This window comes from Streptopelia decaocto, assembly GCF_964273445.1.
Source record: "Streptopelia decaocto genome assembly, chromosome: 2".
In the NCBI taxonomy this organism is placed as follows: Eukaryota; Metazoa; Chordata; class Aves; order Columbiformes; family Columbidae; genus Streptopelia; species Streptopelia decaocto.
In genome coordinates, this window is record NC_138655.1 from 100,571,077 (window position 1) to 100,590,825 (window position 19,749).

At 37.4% G+C, this 19,749-nt stretch overlaps 1 protein-coding gene across 7 annotated transcripts in view; it reads left to right on the forward strand.

The window, feature by feature from the left end:
• TPPP (tubulin polymerization promoting protein) overlaps positions 1–19,749 on the forward strand; it is an 80,197-nt gene that overhangs the window by 38,999 nt on the left and 21,449 nt on the right. For 2 of the 7 annotated variants that reach the window (XR_014183403.1, XR_014183404.1), the window contains exons 4-5: positions 6,569–6,759; positions 11,713–11,792. Coding sequence is in view for 3 of the 7 variants with exons in the window: in XM_082046213.1 (XP_081902339.1) it covers positions 6,569–6,759; positions 11,713–11,785 (264 nt within the window). In the remaining 4 variants the exon portion in view is untranslated. Of the gene's footprint in view, positions 1–6,568; positions 9,284–11,712; positions 15,202–19,749 lie in introns of those variants that run through there. The other 5 variants (XR_014183405.1, XR_014183406.1, XM_082046213.1 and 2 more) reach the window with 4 other exon arrangements.

The window sequence follows — 19,749 nt, forward strand, 5'->3', positions numbered from 1 at the left end:
TAGACAACTGACTCATGAATGTGGGTCAGCAGCAGCCCTTGCAGTGAGTGAGTTAGGGCAGCATGGGCTGCATGAGTAAATGTGTGGCCAGCAGGTCTGGGGAAGTGACCCTTCCTTTATGTTTGGCACTTGTGAGACTGTATCTGGAGTGCTGTGCCCAGTCTGGGGCTTCCCTGTGCAAGAAAGAGAGTTATACACTGGAGCAAGCCCAGTGCAGGGCCACCAAGATGGTTGGGGGCTGCTTATGGTATATGATGACCATGGCAGGAAAAAATTACGTATCATTCTTTATGTTCCTGTACAGAGAATAGAAACTAGCTTGGTGTTCTGAAGTTAGAGCAGAAATGTTATAGGAACAAAGCATGTGTTTGACTTCTAAAATAAGGACATGAGCTAGAAACCCTACATCTTGTAAAGAAAGCTAATATACCATAAATGTTGTAATTCTGTTTAATTTGCCTGTGTGTATAAAGCTACCAAAAGAATTAAGATGTGGTCTGTTTAGGGTGTGATGCTGGTAAATGGAAGCATTTGATGCAGTTTTTCATCTTCCTTCAACTTTTTTGTTTTTTAAAGATAATGAGTTTACTTGGGAGACGCCCATTCTTGTGTTCTTTCAGTTTTCTAGAAATTTAAGAGGACTATTTTACAGCTGAATCAGAACACATCTCATCAAAGACTGGTTGTAGCGTTAAGCTGAAGAAGGTTTCCCCAATGCCCCAGCTTAAAAACCCACCAACCAAAGCCAAAAACACAAAAAAACCCAACCAAACAAAAAGCTAACAAACAAACAAACCCCATGTGTCTCTACTATCCTCCCTGTCGTGTTTTGTCTTCACCACCAACAGGAATGTAAAACTCTTCCTCAGAGAAGTCTTGGCATATTGTTTTCAACTTTGTGGAAAGCCATGTTAATCAGGCTACTAGATCCCATGATTTGTAGTTGCCTGGAGTCTTGAAATGCTTGGTAGCTGGAGTCTGGGGCTAACATTACAGAGGAGGAAAAGAAAGGGTCACTTGTCAAGACTGAGTGTGCAACACCTGATCTGCCCCTTAAGGCTGGGCACTGGGTCTTATCTTGATGGAGTTAGATCTGGGCCAGGCAGGTTTAAGTTATTGATTTGAAATTGTTCCTGGGAGCAATGTTATATACAATGCACCTTCTTCCTGTGTTTTGGTCTAGCTCTAGTCAGACTACTAGTTGGCTAGAAGTTTTAGATGCTATATATGAGTTAGGACTTGCAGTGTTAGGAAACCCAAGTGGTATTACCAGAAGCCACTTCTTTGAAAGTCATCACCCTGATTAATTAAAAGTGCTGTTACTTACTACTTTCTGGCTTTATTGCAGTTGCTTACCATTTTCTTGTGTGTCTGTGTGCATGCTAAACTGAAGAAACATGAAGGAAATCCAGATTTTTCTTTGAAGCTTGATCTTTGTTCCTGACTTTCTGTAGGATGTTTGTTTGGTTTTGTTTGTTTTTAATGCATGTGCATGTGTTCCCATTAATTGAAAAATCATTTTGGTATGGAGTCCTGGTATAATCACCAAAAAAGGAAAAACTTTCCCTTTGAGAATTTTTTTTTCCCATTTCATAGTCAGTTTTAGGTTCTCATTCTTTACAAAGTTTCTGGATGTCACCAGCAAATAAATAGTTTTTAAAATCTTTCTAAAATTTGTAACAGTACTGATTCTGAAGGCTTCTAGAACATTTTAGTTACATAAACACATCTCTATGGCAACCTTTTCTAGGAAGAAATGCTATTACATACTGAAGTTTTATGGTTGACGGAACAAATACAGAAAGCCATTCGCTTTCAGTGAGGAACTGAGGAAGGATGATTGCCACTGACAGAGTGTTGCCAGGAAGATCGTGGCTAAAATGTGTATACCCTTTTGGTAAGGAGATATATTAGCACCTTACATACTGCCCATCACAAGCATTTTTGGCAGTGCAAACACTCCCAACACACTGCTGCTTTTCTACATAGGAGTACTGTTCCTGAGTTACTGGTTATTTTGAAGAGCAGCATTGTATTCTGAATAGCTAGCACCAATTTTTGCAGCTCCCCCATCAGAGGGTTAATATAATTTATTTAATTTAGCGTGTGAGTTAAGAAAATGTGATAGTTTGGGGAAGAAAAAAAAGGGGGGGGATGTTGGGGGAGTAATGCTTACAGTCTGACATTTTGTTAGGTAATGTTTGTAAGTCAAACCTGAGTCTTTGTCAGTGATGGCAAGCAGTGGAAAGAGGTGGGGTGCAAGCCCTCAAAAAGCTAGCTGAAACCCATTAGGGTGTTCTTCAGGCAAATTGTTTCAGTAAAGGCAGGAGTTCATTGTTAAAACCATTGCACTTCATGTCTGTTTTGAATGCATTATATTCCTGAAGTCCAGTAGTTTCTCTTGCTGCATTTACTTCCCAGTAGCTGGTTCTGGAGAGCCTTTCTGGGAATGGTGCCATTTGTGCAAAGCTGCATGGTGCACAGCTGACAAGAGCTTGACACAAACTGTACTGGCTGCAGAAACTGAAGCAGTGTGGCTACAACTATGGGGTGATGCACTGATCTGGTTGTGCAGCCTGTTGCATTGAACCAGGTCAATGCTCCAGCTTTCTTGGTATTGGCTTGGTGTTTTAAACTGCGTGCTTTATAAACAGATGATGAGTGCTGCCCGAAAATCAAGAACACAACCTTAGCAGCACTGAATTGTTCTCCTTCTTGTCTCAACTTTGTTCTGGAAGGAAAAGTCCTGAAAGGGTTGGGAGTCTTTCAGTGTTACACTGTCACCCTATTTTCATTATTGTGGCACAAGCTTCACAGGATGCTTTTAAGCCTTTGATGCCAAAGTTGAGGTAGAGGGTCCTGTTGAGTCCATAAAGGTCATGCTAACTTTACCATGTTGATGCAGTTTCTCTGCTGCAAACAGGCCAAGCCAGTGCAACAGCAAGGCTTTTAGTGGATATATTTTTCTTCAGCAAATTGCAATATTCTTCTACAGTGATGTTGATGGAACGTATGTTCTTGATTTCTGTGCTCTCATTTCCTTTTTATTGTAGTTCCTTTCAGTTCTATAAGGATTGATAGTACACTTCTGAAACTTACTCTGATTCTTAAAACTGATAAAATTGAATGTTCTACTTGCTCTGCAAACTGCTCTTTGATTCATCTTTTATCTTGAAGTAGAAGGCAATATCTGCCCGAGTTAAGAGGTGTCTTTCATAAGAAAGGAAGGAGGCATGTGGCACTGTTGCTAAGGGTTTGAGAGTTTACGAAGACTATACAGCTTTAACTTCCTGTCTTTCATATGAGGGCTGTTTCAGAGAGAGAAGTTGAAACATGGGTAATTTGTAATTTGGATGAGCTGTTAGATGTTTTGGTTTCTATCCTGGTCAAACTGGAACAAGTTGCCCAGAGAGCCTGTGAAATCTCCATCTTTGGAGATGTTCAGGAGTTGACTGGTGAAGTTTCTGTGCAGGCTCATTTGAGCCTTACTGTGAGCAGGAGTTTATGCTAGATAAGGACTCATATGCAAAGGTTCCTTCCAACCTAAATTATTCTGAGTATGATTTTGAGTGTTGATAATCTCCAGGGATAGAGAATCCCCAGTCTCTCTAGGTAAGCCATTTCTGTGCTTGACCAACCATAGTGGTGAAGAATTTTTTCCCATGTGTCTAGTTGGAATTTCCCATCTTCCAGATTGTGTCATTTATCTTTTTTTTTTTTTTTTTTCCCTATGTACTTCTGAACTGGATATATTTCTAATACAAATCCTCTGAGGACAGGAATAAGATTTGCCTCTCCTTTTTTTTTATTCTGAGTCTGAATAAACACCCTTTTCTCACCTCCTTGTATGCCACATGCTCCAAGCTCCTCACTGTCTTAGCAGTACTTCTCTGTAAACACTGACACAAAGTGGGAGAAGTACTGAATTGCTAATAAAAAAAGCATGATCATCTTAAATTAGCAAATCTACTGGTCTAAAATTTCCTTTTATTTCCCATAACTGTTTCTTAGACCATGCCCTGGTCTGATTTTCTCAGTGAAGTTTTGGTCTGAGAAGAGTTTCAGTTGAAAGAGGTGGGATGCATAGGTGCCTTTTCTGACTCATCTGAGATGTTTCTATGAACTTGGAGGTCATATGACCACATCTTTGGTTGGAAACTGACTATGAAGGAGCATCAGCCTTTTTTAAGAGATTTTTCTTAAGGTTAGGGGGAGCACAATGGTCCAGCAAAATACCAGTAAAAACACAGGCTTGGCAAATGAACAGGTCTTTTGTCACTCATCTCTTCTTTGGATAGAGGCAAAGACACTGAAATTACAGCTGCTGGCTTGTGTTAAGGGAAATAACTGAGTGAAAGGAAGAATGGTCAGTCTTGGAGAAGTCTTGGTATTTTTGGAAAGTACCTTTGATTCATTTGGTGTTTCAAAATGAGTTTATAAAGCGATTATATTTGATTCTGTTGTGCTAAGTAAAACTTTACTCTTAAAGAGAGATGGGGTTGTTTAATCAAAAATAAAAATTTAAAGTTCATATTCATCCTCTGTGATATGCAGGCTTTGTGGTTAACTGTTTGTGCAAATAAGTGAAGGAAAATGGAGGCTTCTGTGGACTCACAGAAAGGAAAGAAGTTGGACTCCATTTATTGACTTCAGAAAAATATAACTAGAGAGATTATATAACTTACTCTAGATAGCAAACAGTTCACAGAATCACAGAATAGTTGGGGTTGGATGGGACCTCTGGAGTTCATCTTGTCCAACCCACCTGCTAAAGCAGGTTCACCCAGAGCAGATCACACAGGAATGTGTCCAGGCAGGTTTTTAATGTCTCCAGAGAAGGAGACTCCACAACCTTTCTAGGCAGTTTGTTCCAGTGCTCTGGCACCCTCAGTTCAAGTAGAATTACTATATGAAAAGGCAATTATTCATCACAGGGTGTATTACTTTTTAATTAGCTCTACTCTGAATACAGGTTTCCTGGTTATAAGGTGCTAGAAGGCCAATGTGGACAAGAAAACTGTATGAATTAAGAAGCAATACAAGTATTGTCTTATTTTCAATATAGGGAAATAATCACTTCTGTAAATAGTATTCTGAGACTGCAAGGCAAAACCCCCTAAAGACATTTAGCAATGCTGTTTTGAGAAGGGAATGCTCCAGTGGTAATTTTGATTCAGAGAATGACAGAACTCAGACGTCACAACACCTTTTTCGTCAGGGCTGTATGTGAAAGTAACACAGCAGTGCAGTGTTGTATGTGTTACATGTTGGGCATATTTGGAGGAAAAAAAGCAGAAGTTTACAACCTGAGATTCTCATTAAGTAGTTATGTATATGAAGAAATTCCCTTAAAACAGCTTTTATTTAAATAGTGTGAAGGACATGTGGCTTTCCATGGTGTACAGGTTATAGCATTTGTTCCTAGTCTAACTGAATCCAAGTATCCTGTTCCTCTTTGAACAGATTCAAGCATCTTTCCCAAGTCTCTGATCTTTTAATGTTCAGCATTAAAAGGTATTTGACATATGTTGTCCTGTGGAAGAGCTATGTGTTACTTTGAAAGCCTGTTTATTAGATCTCATTAATGAGCATTTATTTGTGCTGAGGTTGAGTAGAGGGAGAATGAGATTTTTGATAAAAGATAGGTTTCCTAGAGCATTTACTTTGCAGCAATGATGCCCATGTCACTTTTGTATCTAAAATGCACCGTAACAGGGTGGCATACATAAGAAAGATACCCAAATTTTTTCAGCCTTTGTTCATCTTAGCTCCATTTCCACTACTATGCAAAAATCTTTGGTGTTTTCCTTTCTGATTTTAAAATGTAAACTTAAGGATCAAAGAGCCTGCTCCCAGTCCAAGCACACAGCTTAGCATGCTCCTATACTGTCTGTGAAATGACTTTTTCTTTCTGTTTGTGTAGTCACATTTTCTTTGTCTTGATGGCAAACTTTGATTATTTTTTGTTGTTGTTGTTTTGTTTTTGTTTTTGTTTTTTTTTAAGTAGCCTGATACGCCTCAGTGAAAGCAATGTAGCGGGAAGTCTTAGCTCAATGCCATTTTCTGGACTGCTAGTTTGCTAACCTTGAAAACAACTTTCAGACCTTCTGCTAGTTTGTTGCTTTTCTCATGAATCCTGGAGTTCAAAATAAATTTCTCTTGAAGCAATGAATTCTAGCTGTATTGGTTTGGTTTTTGTGTATTGGTAGATCCAGGCTTAATGCTTGGATGTTGACATAATGGATTTTGAACATGGCTGTTCCCTGTCACTTGTTTATATCTTTGGTGCTTAGAACTTGATTATTAATTAGAAGTATCTCATATTGAAAGTCTTTTCCAAGAGTTTTTGACATAACTTGCACTATTTTGTTCTTGGCTATATGATTATTGTCATTGTGCATAATGGCAAGAAACAAACATTTTTTTTGTATCATTTTGCTGGGATTAGATATTTATGTAGTCTCTATCATTAGCAAGATTTAAATGTTGGTAGGATGTACAAATTTCTGTATTAAGAATAATTGATTTCTAATGTGGGTTTTTTTGTTTTCTTTCTTTATTTCTATAGAAAGCCATTTCATCTCCAACTGTATCACGCCTTACAGATACATCAAAATTCACAGGCTCTCACAAAGAGAGGTTTGATCCCAGTGGGAAAGGAAAAGGCAAAGCTGGCCGAGAAGATCTGGTGGATGCTTCAGGATACGTATCTGGCTATAAGCATGCAGGCACATATGATCATAAAGTACAAGGAAGCAAGTAAGGCTGAGCGTTTACAACACAGAGGGGAAAAAGAGAGGGCAAAAGAGAATATATTTGTAAGAATGATGTAGATGAATCCCACATGTTTTGGTTATTGTGAATGCTAAGACTATGTTGTCAAGAAATTTTCAGGAACTGGAACTGATTTCAACATCTGCTGAGCTACTTGCAGCACAATGCCACTTCATTACATTCCTCATGCATATATTGGCAAAAATAAATGTATTGGTACAAAAAAATACAGCATTTTATTGAGCTTTAGATAGAAAAACAGAACAAAAAAAACAACCAACACTACCATAAAACATCTAAGTCAAGACAATTTTATCACATTTTGTCAATTCAAGCAAAAGATCTCAAGCATTCCTAAATGTCCAGTTGCCCTGAGGATGTCAAACAGAACCTCTTGAAAAGAGGGTCTTTCATAGCAGTCTTTCTGAAGAATATCCCATTATTTATACAGTTTTATTTGACTACTGTTTTGGAGCTTTTAAAAAATGTCTTATATGGGATCTGGCACTTTCCTTAAAACATTCAACAATATACTGTTGGGGAGTAAGTGGTTGTAAAATACAAGGTGCTAACTTGTGTGATACACCACTCATGAAAAACTGAAAAAAAAAAAAGCTATTTCTAGGACAATATAGGTTCTAAAGTATTTTATGTTAATAGAAAGTAGTGGAAAATATTAATACTTTCCCCCTGTCTATACTTTGCTTTATTACTGTGTGTACTGTAACATAGTTCTGACTGGCTGGATTTGGATGGAGCTATTGTACTAACCTGAGAGGTAATGAATGAGACATTACCAAGAAAGTTTATTAAAGCTTTTTGCAGTCTGTTTTCAAGTTTGCACTGCCTCACATTTGAAATGAAGGGGGCATTAAGCTAATTAATGCTTTAAAATATTGGTTATGACTAAACACTGCCAATCAGTTTGCTTTTAAGTGAATGTTATTAAGCACATACATTGGCACATATTCCCTTTAAGCTCTAACATACCTAAGAAAAGTTTACAACCCCTTGGAATGAGGACATTTACAATAATATCCATGTAATTAGGTGTAGTTTGTCCACAAAAATAGGCTGTTATAACCAGGATACATTTTATGTTAGATTTGTTTGAAGCCAAGGTATTTGATTCTCTGTTCACTTTTGTTGCCTAACTTGGGAGTAATTGTATTGATAGGCATGGCTTTCTGCTGCTATAGGAGAACTAGTTCTACGGCCTTAAGGTACAGGCAGCTGAGTGTGATCTGCCTGGGGCCCAGAATGCCAAGCAGCTTAACAGGAATAAAAATAACTCAGTTTTTATATTGGTTAAAAAGGAGGGAAAAGGCTGGTCCAATTTTCCGCAAGACCTGAACAAGTACCCTAATGTATTACTCTGCTTCTCTAAAACTGTGAAAGGTAAGATTTTCAGTATTCAAAATCAGTTGCTAGCAGTTCTGCCATGCTTTCTTTCCAAAAGAGCTCATGCACTGATTTTCATGTTCAACTCTCAATAAAGGTTAATAAATTTATTGTTCTCCCCCAACCTGCATCAGCATCCCACTCAGAGCATTTAAAATGTACTGAGCACTGTGTGCTGTCAGTGCAGGTCAACAGGCTGTATTTGGCCAATGTCTGGAAACAGAGCACTGTTTTTTCAGCCCTTAAACTGTTCATGTTTTGTTTTTCGGACACTGAATGGTAGCCTTTATTGTAACTTTGCCTACAATGACCCTTTGAGCCCATACATCAGCCTGAAACCAAAACAATAATAACAAAACAAAGGCAAGGACTTCCTTTGGACTTAGAGGTTTGTTTATAATATATTTGGGGTTTTGTTTTTAAGAGGGATGGAAATTTTCCAAAACTTAGGATATGTTGTAAAGATTTAAATGGATTTTGCCATGGTTGGCTCTGGTTACCTGGGAAGATTTTTGATGTGTATAAGGATGCTCAGGATGAGAATCATCCAGAATTGTGAAACCTTTCCAGGAGTTACCCATTGTTCTTGAAGAAAAATTTCCATGGAATTGAAGGATTATAAATTCCTGTGTTGCACTGGTGAACTGTCACACTCTGGGGCAGAAAATAGCATACTGTGATGCCAACAAGGGCTTAATTATTCCAACATGGTAATGAATTGTCTAAATGTAGAGAACCTCCTTCTACATCACTGGTGTCTGAGCACCTGAAGAAGACTCTGGGATAGTCCTGGTTTTTTATTAATAGGAAGGCTAAGCCTCTAACCCTTGATAAATACTTCAGCTAAGTGACAGACAAAACCAGTGTCCATGTTCTTCCCATTGACTTTAAAGACTTGACTCGTAACTCACTGGTACCTGAAAATATCTGGACCCAGCCCAAATGAAGGATGAAGTGCAGCCTACTGGACTACAGCCCTTTCAGGTGATACTTAACCTGAGGTTCACAAGTAACAGGCTTTCTCAAATACCCAAATACTGAGTGTCAGTAATGCCAGACTGTTGCTACTCAGGACGAGTGATTGGCTAGGAAGGTTTTAAGGTATAAGTAGGTCTTAAGTTGCTAGTTCATGGTGTGAGAGAGACCAGTACACTCTAAGATAGAAGGCATACAAAGGAACTGAGAATGTGGACAGATCCAAGCTGACACAGGCTAGAAATTGAGCCACCCTGTTTTGCTTAGAAGAGACTGATGAAACTACCTGGATTCTGCGAGAGTTTACTTTGCATTACTTGTACAGTATAAAATCCCTGCCGTGAACCAAAGTACTTTGTTTGGACCTTTGAAATACTTTGAATTGGCGTAGTAAGCTTTGGATCAGGTACCCGAGAAGATGCTTCAGATAGCAGTATTTTATTTTGAGGAGCATACGTCTTTGTTTCTTCTTAGTTTCTACAGTTGGATAGTTTTAAAACTCAAGCAAATAGATGCATGGAAAGAGGTTATTCTGATATGACAGTGATAAAGGGAAATATTGGCTGGAAAGATAGTACTTTTGAAAGATTTTTCACTTTTACTACACTTGGTGTGGAAGTTAAGGGCTGTGAATAAAAGCAACATATGCAGCTGTGTATTAGGAGTGCAGCCACCTGTTTAAGCTCTTACTTTTCCACTAATATCTGTAGAAAATTAAAAGCCTAAATACTAGCTTGAATGTTAGCCATAAGTTCCAGTCCTGCTTGGAAACAAGGCACAGTACATTTTCTTGTTCATCTGCCATTTCCTCAACTCATGACAGCAAGTACAGCTGGTACCTCAGAAATGATGGGAAGGGATAGCTCAGGCAGTGCAGGAGGTAACCCATTTTCAACCCTTGAAGTGTTGTAGAGAATATGCTCTTCCTGTGCACCATACTCCAGATTAAGTATATGTCACATCTGAAGTAAGGACATGGGTACCTAATAAGGTTTACACTGCTTTTTTTCAGGCATCTCAACTCATTCAATCTAACTTTCCAATCTAACTTTCAAGTCTGATTTTCAGCATCTTATATTATATAGCACTCTTTTATGTGACATCTTCTATAAAATCCTGTTGTTCCTAATTATATTTGCATTCATTATTGCTGAACAGGCTATCAAAAAAAAGGTGGTCAGAAAATTCAGGAAGCTTTTAAGAAAAACTGCCTTAAAGAACAAATTCAAATTATACTGTTCATTTAAAATTAAACCCTTAAATACTATGGCAGTACACAATCTTACTGTATCTCCACTGAGGCTTAAATGACCATCAAAGCCTTTGCAAGACGGTGGACAAGAAATAAAAAAATCCTCACTGAGGCAAAAGAATAGTCTTGTTTTCTAAAAATAACCTAGTTTTTAAGTAAAATATGCAGAAGTCAAATAGGATTTCATTTTATTGCTTGCTTACTAGTTCCATCTAGTTACTCCATCTGGTTTAGTTACTTGTCGAGAATTTTGCAACAATCTTACCAATATGGAAATGTCAGAAACAAAAAATTATTGTCCTGCTTTTTGTGACTATCAAAGCCATCACAATAGTGTTACTGAGAATAAGCTATTTAAAATCATACATTTTTCAACAGTCCCGTGTGAACTGTTGTCACTAATTGTAATCAAACATTTGGATTCCCAAAGGAAATGTTGAACATTGCACAGTGACCAAGATCTAGCCCCCGTTTTTTTCTTTTTAAACCTACAATATTTCTGATCTCTTTTTCACTTTCAATAAGGGAAAGGGAGATGTCAAAACTACTCACACATCACAGCCTGTGTTTTTTATCAGCATAGAGATTGTCCTTCAAAGATATTTTGGATTTAAGTGTGATATTTTTCATGTATTTTACTTACTTTACCTAAATTAAAAATTCCTCAGGCAATTTTTTGGCCTCTGTTAATGAACTAGCTTTTCAGCCACCCATATTTTTCCTCTGTTGGCTCAATTAATATTTTCTATGGTAGCTGGATTTAGTTGGAACTAAAAGGCAAATGACTGCTATGGATTTGGCTTGCAAGTGATAAGTATCCCAAACATCTGTAGAGAAAATCCTCATGTATCTTTTTGCCAAACCAAAACTTTAGGGTTGTAATGGATAGTTTTTTCCTAAGGCCTATCATAGTTATGAAAGAAATGTTAATTCTTTGTGCCTGCATGTATGATATTCAAAACATAACCACGCCTTTCAGTGATGCATGTGTTCTGGGAGCATGTGCCTGTCATCCATGAATAAGAATTTGTTTTCACTGGCCAAGAAACAAATCTTTTACTTTCATGATAGAGCAAATGCACCAGTACCTGTCCTCTTAACTATTAGCCTTGGGTGCGTGCCAAAATAACTACACCTTTGTGTAAACTGTTTTTAGTGTGAATATTATGTTCTTGGCTTGTTTATTAGTTGGTAATGAGTAATGTAATACACAAGGCTTGTACAGGTTTGTGTGTGTGTGTGTACACATACTCTTTGGATCCAGCTAAGTAAACTATATAGATTTTGATCCAAACCTTAACTCTTATTAGGGCCAGACTCCAGTCCTGCAGCCAGTACTGTTCAGCTTGGCCAGTTGGTGACACTGCCATTCTCCCTCCATAGTATGAAGGTAAAGATCTAAGGAGGCTTTTATCTTTTTACAAGTCTACCATGTTCCTATCTCTGGGGTAAATCACTTTTCAGTGGTTCTGTCATAGACTTAATGTGAGAAGAAGAGTCTCTCTTATAGTGAGGAACTAGGAGAGACAGTGTCAGGGTGAAAGCAAGATTTCCTCTGAGTGCTTTCAAGAGACCATTTAAACTTATGCACTGCATAGGTCCTATATTTTCCCTTGCCCCAACTTTGTGAAGCAAGTTGACACTTACTTATGTGTGCACACAGTTATTCATAATCAGTAAGTACAAAGTCATGGTGTATTGAGGTGGGAACAGGAAACAGGACTGGTTTAAAATGCTTATGGACTTGAGTCTTACATAGACCTTTATGAAATTAAATACCTGAAGCATAATGACAGATCTCAAACTTGTGTGAAATTCTCACAGTCTGGAATGCCTCAGCTTGATACATGTGTACCTCCTGTATTTGGAGTGCTTGCCCATAAAATAGCATTTAGTCATTTTGTGCACCCAGGTGCCCATTTGGCTTACCTAATATAAGCTGGAAATAATGAACTGGGATGTTCTTTTTAAGTCTTCAGAATCCTAAAACAAGTGAGAGACCTTTAGTTGCATTCATGCTTGCTTATTAAACTTAAAAACAGTGCTTTGAAAGACGTCCCAGCTAAGAATGGTGCTTCAGGAAGCTAAAGAATATTGCAGATAGAACCTCCACATCTTAATTCTCCAAGTAATTTTTTTTTTTTTTTTTTTTTTGGTAGAGAGAAACTGCAGTAATATATTTGGTATTTTTTAATGGTTTTCAATATATTACCTTGGTGTTATTGCTTCAAAATCCCTATGGAGAAGGTGGATTTCCAAACATGTTTAAGATATAATTCTTTGTTGTCAGAAAACATTTGAATTGGCTTTTCAGTGAAAGTAATTGATGTAGACTTTGGCAAGAGCAAGCCTGATAACAAATAAAAGGAAAAAAAAAAAGCCTCTTTGCTGGATATTCTTGACAGTCATCTGCAATACTAGTAGTCTGATTTTTATTTTTTTTTTTTTTTTTTTTTTTTTTTTTATAAATTTTCTTTTGTAATCATACACATGGACATGCCCTACTTTGGGGCATATACATACAAGTGAGTGGCAAGACTACAGAAGAGGCTTTTTTATTTTAATACCTTACATTTGGAAATTAACATTGAAATGCCCAACTGACTAACCTGATTTGGAAAAATGTTAAGCACCTACCATATTCCATTGCAGTGAAACAGCCAAAGAATTAATTTTCAAATATAGTTACGCAGCATCTCTTTTTGTGAATTACTGTAAAGCTTATGGCACTGTAGGAAGTGAGTCTTAACACTCATGATAATTTGCCTTTACCTTCAGTTGTCTTTATTCAAGGTTTTTCTATTACTTTGCACATTTTTAGAACAGATCACAAACGTTAATAAAGTTGCATTCAAGTTAATTACAAATGTAGCCATAAAAAGATACTTCATCCATTTTTCCATTTTGATGAGGAGCTATATTATGGATGATCAACAAGATAAGGAAAAAGATGGCAATCTTTATCCCCACAATGCTGAATTATTTTAAGCTTCAGTTTACATCAGATGAGTTTCTGTATGCTTGCATTTGCTCAAATGCTATTTTTAAACAAAGTAATTAAATAATGTGAAATAATGCACCCCGGACTCTGTTAAATAGGGTTATATTCATGCAACTGAAATGCTGTATTTCTGTAACATTAATGCTGAATATATACTAGGTCTTTACAAAGGCTTTGTGTAAGTTCAGTTAACCTGCAAACTCTGATGTCCTGTGTAAAATCCTGCTAGCAAACTATATTTGTTAGCCCTGTAGTGTATGAAGTGTCAAGGTCATAGACAAAAACAAGTTACAGGATGAACAAAAGTGTGTTTGTGTGCATCTTTGTGCTGCATTCAGAATATGTCAGCTTTGAAGTTTATTCTTAGCAACGTTTTATGTTTCACAGATTTAAATATTACAGGAGAAATATATATTTATACAGAAGTATAATTTTTGAATGTTTGAGGTTGGTTTTCTTCAGTTGTGAACCATTTATTAATCCATATTATGCTTTATTCCTTTGCTAGCTTGTTTATCTGTCCATGCTATTCCGACATCCATTTCTAACCTGATTTAGATGTTTTGATGCTTTATTTGCACAAATCTGGATGTGCATGCCATCAGGACATGATCATAAAGTGTAGAGGCAAAACTGTTTTGTCTTTGATTACCTAGAGCACTAATAAAAATTTAATTGTTAAATAATGGTAGTAGGTAGATAGGTCTTGACATAGTCTTCCTTGGAACACTGTACAACATGATAGAAACCTTCAGTGAATCTTACTGTTTCTTGTTCTTATTTTCATTTGTCTTTCATCTTGGTCCAGAAAACCAGGAAGCTGCTGTGTGCTAATAATTACCTGTAATATTTATAATTGCAGGCATTGCAAACATTAATATTCAGCTGTACTGGCCTACTGTGTTCACTGTGAAATTTCAACACGGTAAAAATTTTACATGATCATTTAACCATATAAGTTTACCTTTTTTTCTTAGAAATTTAACACTGAACTTTTTGTTTTTCTTATTGCAAATGAACAACTTGAGCATAGTATTTCTTAATCTTAACTATAATAGATAAATATATCCTAAACAAAGATTTTTAACCACTTGATGAAGGGGGCCAGGCACCATCCAGTGCAAAGCACACTGAGCAAAATCTTATCCCCACTGCAGTCAGTGCCAAAATTCTAACTGGTGTTAGCAAAAATGGAACCACCACTACCAAGGGGTTAATATGCTTAGTAACCATGACAAGAGGTTATGGGGGAGCACAACAGTGATTCTCTCTTTCCCTATTTTTGTTTCTGTTAATTTAAAACTACTACTATTCAATCTTTAAAATAAGTAAAAGAAACTTGAAGGGGGGATCATATACTACTAGTTTGTACTAGGTTTTTTCAGGAAAAGGAAACAAATTTATATATATATATATGCAATATATTTTTACACTGTTTATTAATGCTAGAAAGTATTAAATGTATCAGTTTATCAGTGTGAATGTTAAAGTAATGACAATATTATGGATGTTTTAAACATTTAAACATTTAAAGTTGTCTTGTTAAATTCTAAACCCACATTAACAATGGAAAAGCTACTTTGTCTACAACATTATTGTTGATATTTTATGGAAAAGTTCAAGTACAGCAGTTGTTTGGTTAGCACTGTAAAAGCTTGGCTTTAAAAGTTGTAGTGAAATCCATATTATAAACAACATTTTTAAAAGCATAGCTTCTCATAAAGTATGTTACTGCTGTTGACTGTATAAAATGGTATCTTTAGTTGGTAAAGTGATCAATAAATGTGTTACTACATCATTTCCTGGATTTCTTGAAATAAATCATATTTGCTGATGAACTTTGCTACCAACAGTAATATTACAATTTAGATGTTAAGCAAATTGCTAATGAATTTATAAATTACATCAAAATACTCTCTGAACAACCAGCTCTTTGGTTCTGAACAGAATATATTTCTTCTTTACCACTTATTTTCTGAAGTTATTTAATTAAACTCAGACCATCCTAATAACATAATGACTAATGTGACAATAATCCAGGCACATTGCTGCCTTAGAAATGTAGAGGTACTGGATTAGCAGCTACAAGGAAACATAACAGGTTACAGATACACTGTCTCTTCTCCAGTTCTTGAACTGGAAGTGGTGTTCTCTGTGTTCACACAAAGACAACCTTCTTCAGAAATGCCCTTTAAGTGAAATCTAATACAGTTGTGTCTGGAGATAGCTTTTCTTCCTGCATAGACACCATACACTGTTTGTAGTATGACTGCCAGATAAAGCTCCTTTTGTATTTGAACATATGTGGTTACTGAAACTGTAAAAAGCCTAATGAAGCAGAACCTTTAGGGATTACTAAAGGAAAAATCAATATTTTTTTTCCAAGCAAAAAGCTCTTACGGAAGGCGAGATATTACCCTTATGCTCTATGAGAATATAAGACACTAAGATTTATTTTCAATATCTATTTTCCAAAGAGTTGAGGATTTTTAATTATTTTCCTGTAGAGGATTTTTTTATTATTTTCCTGTAGAGCATTTTGAAATGCCTGCTCAACCTTACACGCCACTTACCCATTGTGACTTTAAAATAAAAAAATTAAAAACCATTTGCCAGGATGTGTTGTCTCCAGGAATACAATTATTTAGGCTAGGTTTCTTCTGTGTGTAGCTGCTGCTGCAATGACCACCCATAGACTGTATGTGTAGAGGTAGTCCTATTGAGATGGGACTGACAGAGTGCCACCTAACCCTTGCTGGCTTTCCGTTCCAGGCTTTCAGAACTGACCACTCACATCAGCATCAGTTAAGCCTCCTGCTCTCATGTCCATTTTCCAAATGCACACTGATCTCTCCCTGCTTCTACCATAGCCAGCGCTGCATGGAGGAAGGCGGGGGAGAAAAAAAATAAAAAAAAAGTAGCTACCTCTACCGCATCTGAGTCTTCAGAGGACTCATAAAGCTGGTCTCCTAGTTAGCCTTTTTTCATTTTCTCAGCTTCCTACTTAACTGACTGCACTGCTTTATTAAAAATGTAAACTAACCCAGGCCCTTTGAAATTTACTGCTCTGGTTCACATTCCAACCACAAGTTCATTCCAGGTCTACATTATTTCCAAAACTGTGAACTCAAAAGATTACACAATCATCCATGGGTCACTTAAGGGCTCAAGGCTGCAGAGGTTTTCAGGAATGAATGTGGGAGTATAAGGAGTGGCAGATACAATAGTAAAGAATAGCCAGCTTGGGCTGCTGGAGTGAATCAGATCTTGATTCCAGCTAGCACAGGTGTGTCTTCCCTCTTTAAGGCAGGTAAGCTAGTCAACCAGAGCATCAGTTTTACAGCCCCATTGGAATGATAAGAAAAAACTGTTACCATCTTTTATGTATTACTGTGGCAAGAAGGCAACATTTTCTGTAACAATCCCTGATACTAGATGATACTATAAAAAAGAAAATACAAGTTTGAATCCCATTTTTACTTGACCTCTGTGAACACTGTAATACCAGGAGAATTTGTATGTGGAACAGAAATTGGATAGCATGGTATATTTTCTCTGAGTGACCCAGCTAAACAGCTTCTGTATGAGGAATCATCTAATTAAGTGCTTTTATAGTAGTGGAGGAGACTGCATTCTTCATCCAAGGCAGTTTTGTTTGTACTCAAGAAGCAATTCCAGTTAAGGAACTGAGGGTCACACAGAAAAATAAGAATTTACTATCATTGCCATTATTAAATGACTACTGAAAAAAAGGGCATGGCCTGGGAATTCTAAGCACAATGTTGTGGAACATGAATTAATTCCAGATATTGAGACTGACTGGGTTTTTTTTAATGAATGCCAATATATATTTGATGCTAATATATATTTGACCAGTGAGTTGCTTATTAAGAAAATGCCATATACTCACCTGAAAGTTTTTTTCAGTGAAGTAGTGCCTTTACTAGAGCTTGTGAGTCTTTTGAAGTCATCCATTCAAGCATTCCAGAGAAAATACATGCAGTATATTATGTTAATGCATTTGCTTGGAATCATTTGAAAGCAGCTTAGTGGTTGTAGTATTTCTATAGTTCCACACAGAGCTGTCAGTTAAATTTTGTGCATTACGCTTATATTTTATTATTCTGGGTTTTTTTAACAAAATATAAACAAATAGACCATGTACATAACATTTAAGTACAATCTCTCAATTTTAAAATGAACTGTTAAACTTCAGATACAACTGGTTTAAAACAAGCAGGATTTAGAAAATATTTCGGCATCAAGCCTGTTTGAACTGCTACTTTTGCATCAATAATTTTGCTAAGCTTCCGAAGTGTACTAGCTCAAGATGGATTCACGCCCTTAACCATCACTCCACTCCTGAAGATAAATCGGATCAGATATTTTTCTACTGACAATAGGGTTGGGCAGGTAGGGGAACTGAAGCAACTTCAGTAAAGGCATTCTTTATTGTCTGAAGTAACCTGTGCACTATGTCTTTTAGTTTTTTATTTTATTCATCCTGTTATTTTTTTTCTTCTGTCTCTGCTTAATTTTTCTTAGGTTAAGAAGGCTGAGGAAGGAAAATAAATGAGAAGAGCACTTAAGAACTAAGAGTTGTATTCTGGTCAACAATTTGCAAACACTGATATTTCACCCACTGTTTTTTTTTCCCACTTTTTGTCTATTGTAAAATGGCCTCAATATAGATTTTAAAAATACATAATATTAGTATAGAAGATTGACTTCAGTTGCCACTGAAAAGGACAGTATTTGAATACTAAAAACAACCAAGTGCAGGCAGGCTTGTTCTGGTAGCTATAGTTGACAGTTATTTAAGTTGATATTTGAAGAGCAAACTGTCACTACAGTGACAGTAGACTGGCAGGATGCCCGTTTATTGTAAACTAAGGAAGAAAATACTGTTTTACATTCACCATTTAGAACAGCTAAAGCAGTGGAGTCAGTACTGCCAGGAAAAGAAGGGCAGTTTCCAAGGTTTCAAATTAAGTAGTGATCAGCTTTCATACTGTCTATGACTGTAGCCAGTCACTGTCCAGCAACTCTATCATTTGTTCTGTGATTAAAAAGCTTGTTGTCATAAACACGAAGGAGCACAAAGGCATGATGGCAGCCAGGGGAACCCAAATAGCTCAGAGGAAAGGGGGCTTTGTCGCAGATCTTCCAAGAGCCATCAGCCTCCCTGTACAGCTGCAAAACACATTGAGATGAGTCAATGGCTCTTCAGCACACCTTACAAATCAAGGCAGGTTACTACCTACAGGCCTATGCAGGCATGAGCATTTAGGAATTGTACAACATTATGGGACATATATGGAAGGAACCAAAGGCAGGGACATAGGTGGTCTGAGTAGGAACAAGCACAGGAAAACAGAGAGGTAAGAGGCTGGTCGCTGGGCTGTACAGTTGTTTGGTGATGCCTTGGACCTTCTGAATGCCAGCTGTTCTGTCTTATTAATTTCTAGCTATTTTCTTGGGTGAGGATATTCTCTATTCTGTTTCCATATGTACATATGGAGGACTAATTTCCAGCAGCTGGGCTCAGACCATGGGTCACAATAGCCAGTGGTACCTGTGGTGCCAGCAACTAAGTGTAAATGAGGCTCTACATGCCAGCAACTGGAGTGGGGACCATTGGTAGTAGGAGGCTTTGTGTCTGTGGTACCAGCAACTGGATCAAGTGAGATGTATACCAGCATGTCACTGCTAGCAAATACCATGCTGTACCTAGTCAGCAAGTAGGTGAAGGGGCTTTAGCATTAGTTACCAAAGCAGCCATAAGACTGGGCCAGCTGGGTGTATGTCTCTGAGACAACTGGAAGAGCATACTGGAGGGGCTAGGCAGTGAGGTCAACTACTGGGGAGACCACAAGGTCTGATGATGCGTGTAGACAGTGATGCAGGAGACAACTGGAGGTCATAGAATAGAGGGTCTAGTTACTCAAGGGATCCACAGTGTGTGCTGCTATGTGTAAGGATGGGAGAGGGGCGGAACTGTACCAGCAGCTGTGAAGTGTAGCTGTGGTACTCATGGGCTTGCATGTTCAGGTGCTGGCAGCAGGGGAACAGAGGGATCAAGGTGCTGGCTGTTGGATAGACTGGAGGGAACCATGCCGAATATATGCATGTTTCTTACTCAAAGCTCTTCATCCTGATCAGAGACAGGCTGTTGGTACTGGTTTTGGTTGTGTTGGTGCTGCTAACTTTGTTTGTGTAAGTGCTGAGCGTTTCTGGCTGTGTTGATCAACACTGCCATCATGAAACAACTCTGCCTTCTTTACGATGTTTCTAACATCTGTTGTTGCCCATGTTTTTATTAAAAAGTTGATTCGTATGTTTCTTA